The sequence below is a fragment of the Capra hircus genome, unplaced genomic scaffold, assembly GCF_001704415.2.
Source record: "Capra hircus breed San Clemente unplaced genomic scaffold, ASM170441v1, whole genome shotgun sequence".
NCBI lineage: Eukaryota > Metazoa > Chordata > Mammalia > Artiodactyla > Bovidae > Capra > Capra hircus.
In genome coordinates, this window is record NW_017214216.1 from 10,184 (window position 1) to 14,902 (window position 4,719).

The following is a 4,719-nucleotide window of genomic DNA, read 5'->3' on the forward strand; positions in this document are numbered from 1 at the left end:
CATATATATATGGAATTTAGAAAGATGGTAATGATAACCCTGTATGCGAGACAGCAAAAGAGACACAGATGTATAGAACAGTCTTTTGGACTCTGTGGGGGAGAGCGAGGGTGTGATTTGGGAGAATTGCATTTGAAAACATGTGTAATATCATATATGAAATGATTTCACCAGTCCAGGTTCGATGCATGATACTGGATGCTTGAGGCTGGTGCACAGGGACAACCCAGATCGATGGTACGGGGAGGGAGGAGGGAGGGGAGTTCAGGATGGGGAACACATGTATGCCTGTGGCGGATTCATGTTGATGTATGGCAAAACCAATACAATATTATAAAGTAATTAACCTCCAATTAAACTAAATAAATTTATATTTTAAAAGAGAATACTTGTAGCTGACAGAAGAGATGAAAAAGGCTATATGCAAAAAAAACCCACACAAAAAACGAAAGAAAGAAATACATAATAGACTATGAATATGCTTTATTGGAGAAGCAAAGAAATAGGCACATTAATTGCTCATTGGGTAGAGATCACAACGTGGATTACAGACGGGCACATAGCACAGAGAGATCAGCGATGATTCTACTGCTCTTCTTTTCAACAATGTGGTGTCAGCTTCAGGAAGCAAGCCTTTCCTCTGTCAGCTGTCGGTTAGGGGGGAGGTTAAGGAAGATGCAGTCCATCACCATGGCCAAAGCGAGGACAATGGAAGAGCCTGGATCTTGTTTCTTGGTCCAGATGAAATCTGGTGCTGTACTTCCACTTGGGTGGACACTTGTGCTCGCATGGTGGGCATGGTGGTCCAGGAGAGCATTTCTGCTGGCTCACTGGAGGTGGGCATGGATGAGGTGGGCATGGATGAGGTGGGCAAGGCTCATGGCACTTCAGTGGGCACACTATTGGAGGTGGATGACAGGGCTCCTTGCACTGATGGTGATGCTAATGCTGATGTGGATGTGGCTTCGGCTGCGGCTTCGGCTGTGGCTGCGGCTGTGGCTTGGGCTGTGGCTTCGGCTGCGGCTGCGGCTGCGGAAGCGGCTGCGGCTTTGGCCGCGGATGCGGCTGCGGATGCGGATGTGGCTGCGGATGTGGCTTCGGCTCCGGATGCGGATGCGGAGGCGGATGCGGATGCGGCTGCGGCTGCGGAGGCGGATGCGGCTGCGGCTGCGGATGTGGCTGCGGATGCGGATGCGGATGTGGCTGCGGATGCGGCTTCGGCTCCGGATGCGGAGGCGGAGGCGGAGGCGGATGCGGCTGCGGAGGCGGAGGTGGATGCGGCTGCGGCTGCGGATGTGGCTGCGGATGCGGATGCGGATGTGGCTGCGGATGCGGCTTCGGCTCCGGATGCGGGTGCGGAGGCGGATGCGGATGCGGCTGCGGAGGCGGAGGCGGATGCGGCTGCGGAAGCGGCTGCGGCTTTGGCTGCGGATGCGGCTGCGGCTGCGGATGTGGCTGCGGATGCGGCTGTGGCTTCGGAGGCAGATGTTGATTCGGAGGCGGATGCTGGTAGTGGGACATCCTTCCTGGGTCTCAAGGAATCTGAAATACACACAGACAACATTCTTCACAACGGAGAGTCCGATTGGTAGAACATTTAGCTGCGCCAACAACAGTCTCATCATTAAGAACTCTTCTTGGTTCCTGATACAGACTTTGTGTTTTTTTTAGAGCTTCTTCACACTTCTTTTTCAGTATCTCTTGCCCTCAGATCTTCAGTCTTTTTGGTTCGTTTCTCCTTCACCACTTTCTAATACAAAATTACCTACACAGGTGTTGTACGAATACAAATACACTCTGAAGAAGAATCTGGATAATAAACTTGTAGCCAATCCCCAAACAAATCGCTACTTATTTCTCCCATGATGTCTTGGTTGCTGGCCAAGCTGACTTGACTGTGGGCTTCTGAGGAGAAATGCAAAGCCCCCAAACTCGGCACTCAGTGGGATTGCATGCTGAGAAGAGTGCATTTGAAAGTAATGTCTGCTATGCATAGCACAGTATCTCATCCCCCTTACTCTCTCTCAGCTTAAGACTGTGTCTCTGACTCCATTTTCTCCTCACATTTCAGATCTCATTCATGACCAAATACCAAAAATTTTCCCCTAAATCCTCATTATCTTCTTTTTTCCATACAGAGCAATGATTGCTTCAATTAAAGCCACTGCTTCCCCCAGATTAAACCCAACACCCAAGTTCCAAAAATACCTCTAAGAGTTGTGCTCACCAGAGGCTCCAAAGAAGACCCATGACCGTCATGACAATGACAGCACTGTGACGGAGACTTCTTTTATAAGGACCAGGCAGCTGGTCATCCAGGACTGGCATGATGCACTTGTTTCCCACCCCAAATTCCACGTGCTTGCAGTCTCAAAAATCAATGCCCCAGTCATACTGATATCACACAGTTCCCTTGCCCATGGACTTGCTCACCCTTCAGTGAGGAATTACCGAGTGATTCATTTGCGACTTTGTCTCATACTTCCTCTACCAGTGTCGTGCACCATTTAGGAAACATGAGGATGCTTGAGAATGGTGCTATTCTTCCATAGTTAGAGATGTTGCTTCCCCCTCTTGCCAGCTCCCCAAGCATCTGGTACATAAAACTTACTACCCCATTCCATTTCATCTGTCAGCACCCGGCTTTTTGTCCATTGATAACAGAGGCCAGGGTTTCCCAACTGCACATATTGTAACTCCTACCTACAGTTTTTCTAAACTAGCCTTGTACCATATACTACTTCTTAACAATTAAGTGACAAACCTGACCACAAAGTCTACCTTGATTTTTTAGTGCAAGCAGTCTCCTGTCAGATTTGCTTTCACATGGCTCCATACACGGCCTTGAACAGGACAACATGATCCCTCACTTTTTTAGGTGATAAGTCACAAGCTCTGGCCCCTTCCTGAAGCTCTACTTTTGCAGGTTTATACACTGATCTGAACTCTGCAGACCCATGATCTGTGTCATTTGTGGTCTACTAGAAACCCAAATTCCTCTCTTCTCATTATCTTCACAATGAACTCAGTGCCTGGGCTATATCCATTTAGAACCTTTTCCACTAATACTCCCTAAATATCTTGCACTTCTTTCCCCTACAATAGTTTAATTCAATTGACTCTATCAGATCTTTTATTTTACATGACACTTAGCGTGCTTTCAGACATTCTTAGTACACTCAGGGAATGAACCTCCATGAATCATTGATTCAGCCATTCAATCCATGGGTATTTTTCCTTAAATAAATAAAATAGGGATGACATAGAACCCGTTCATAATTTATTAGTATAATTTGTTGACCGACAGTAACACTTCAGCTAATAATATTTATTATGCCTTTCAGGGGAAAACTTGAGTACCTTGGCTATCAGTTCAGTTCAGTTCAGTCTAGTCACTCAGTCCTGTCTGACTCTTTGCGACCCCATGAAACTGCAGTACCCCAGACTTCCCTGTCCATCACCACCTCCCAGAACTTGCTCAGACTCATGTCCATCGAGCTGGTGATGCCATCCAAACATCTCATCTTCTATCATTCCCTTTCCTCCTGCTTCAATCTTTCCCAGCATCAAGATCTTTTCCAATGAGTCAGTTCTTCACACAAGTGGCCAAATTATTGGCGCTTCAGGTTCAGCATCAGGCCTTCCAATGAATACTCAGGACTGATTATCTTTACTATTGACTGGCTGGATCTCCCTGCAATCCAAGGGACTCTCAAGAGTCTTCTCCAACACCATAGTTCAAAAGCATCAATTATCTGGCACTCAGCTTTCGTTATCGTCCAACTCTCACAGCCATACATGAATAACTATTGGAAAAACCATAGCTTAGACTAGATGGGCCTTTGTTGGCAAAGTAAAGTCTCTGCTTTTTAATATGCTGTCTAGGCTGGTCATAGCTTTTCTTCCGAGCAGCAAGTGTCTTTTATTTTATTTTTTTTATTTATTTATTTTTAAAGTGTCTTTTAATTTCATGGCTGCAGTCACCATCTGCAGTGATTTGGAGACCAAGAAAATAAAGTCTCTTACTGTTTCTATTGTTTCCCCATCTATTTCCCATCAAGTGATGGGACCAGATGCCATGACCTTAGTTTTCTGAATGTTGAGTTTTAAGCCAACTTTATCGCTCTCCTCTTTCACTTTCATCAAGAGGCTCTTTAGTTCTTCTTCACTTTCCGCCGTAAGGGTGGTGTCATCTGCATATCTGAAGTTGATATTTCTTCTGGCAATCCTGAGACCAGCTTGTGCTTGATCCAGCCCAGCATTTCTCATGATGTAAACTGCATATACGTTAAATAAGCCTTGTGACAATATACAGGCTTGATGCACTGCTTTCCCAATTTTGAACCAGTCCGTTGTTCCATGTCTGTTTCTAACTGTTGCTTCTTGTCCTGCACACAGGTTTCTCAGGAAGCAGGTAAGGTGGTCTGGTATTCCCATCTCTTTAAGAATTTTCCACTGTCTGTTCTGATTTACACAGTCAAAAGCTTTAGCATAGTCAATGAAGCAGAGTAGATATTTTTGGAATTCTCTTGGCTTTTATATGATCCAACAGATCATAATTTGATCTCTGGTTCCTCTGCCTTTTCATTTCTTTTTTTAAATTAATTACTTAATTTTAATTGGACAGTAACTTTACAACATTGTGGTCATTTTTGCCATACACTGAATTCGCTCATGACTCAGCCAGGATACACATGTGTCCACCTATCCTAAACTCCC

At 45.5% G+C, this 4,719-nt stretch overlaps 1 protein-coding gene across 4 annotated transcripts; it reads right to left on the reverse strand.

Annotated features, from left to right (window-relative positions):
• Nucleotides 1-456: 456 nt before the first annotated feature.
• LOC108635355 (serine/arginine-rich splicing factor 4-like) lies at nucleotides 457-2,407 on the reverse strand. 4 transcript variants are annotated; one of them, XM_018045528.1, is made up of 2 exons: nucleotides 2,228-2,391; nucleotides 457-1,765 (listed from the first exon to the last, which is right to left on the reverse strand). In XM_018045528.1, exon 2 carries the CDS (start codon nucleotides 1,623-1,625, stop codon nucleotides 900-902), a length of 726 nt encoding a protein of 241 aa, XP_017901017.1. In that variant the 5' UTR covers nucleotides 1,626-1,765; nucleotides 2,228-2,391; the 3' UTR covers nucleotides 457-899. The 4 variants fall into 4 exon arrangements, 2 of the variants coding, with proteins under 2 accessions (XP_017901017.1, XP_017901018.1); XM_018045529.1 differs by having other exon boundaries at nucleotides 2,209-2,391; XR_001917788.1 differs by having other exon boundaries at nucleotides 1,429-1,542; nucleotides 2,228-2,407.
• Between the last annotated feature and the right edge of the window lie 2,312 nt (nucleotides 2,408-4,719).

Excerpts from the sequence above, each read along its gene's own strand:
- LOC108635355 (XM_018045528.1), bottom strand. The coding sequence starts at position 1,625 with ATGATGAGACTGTTGTTGGCGCAGCTAAATGTTCTACCAATCGGACTC.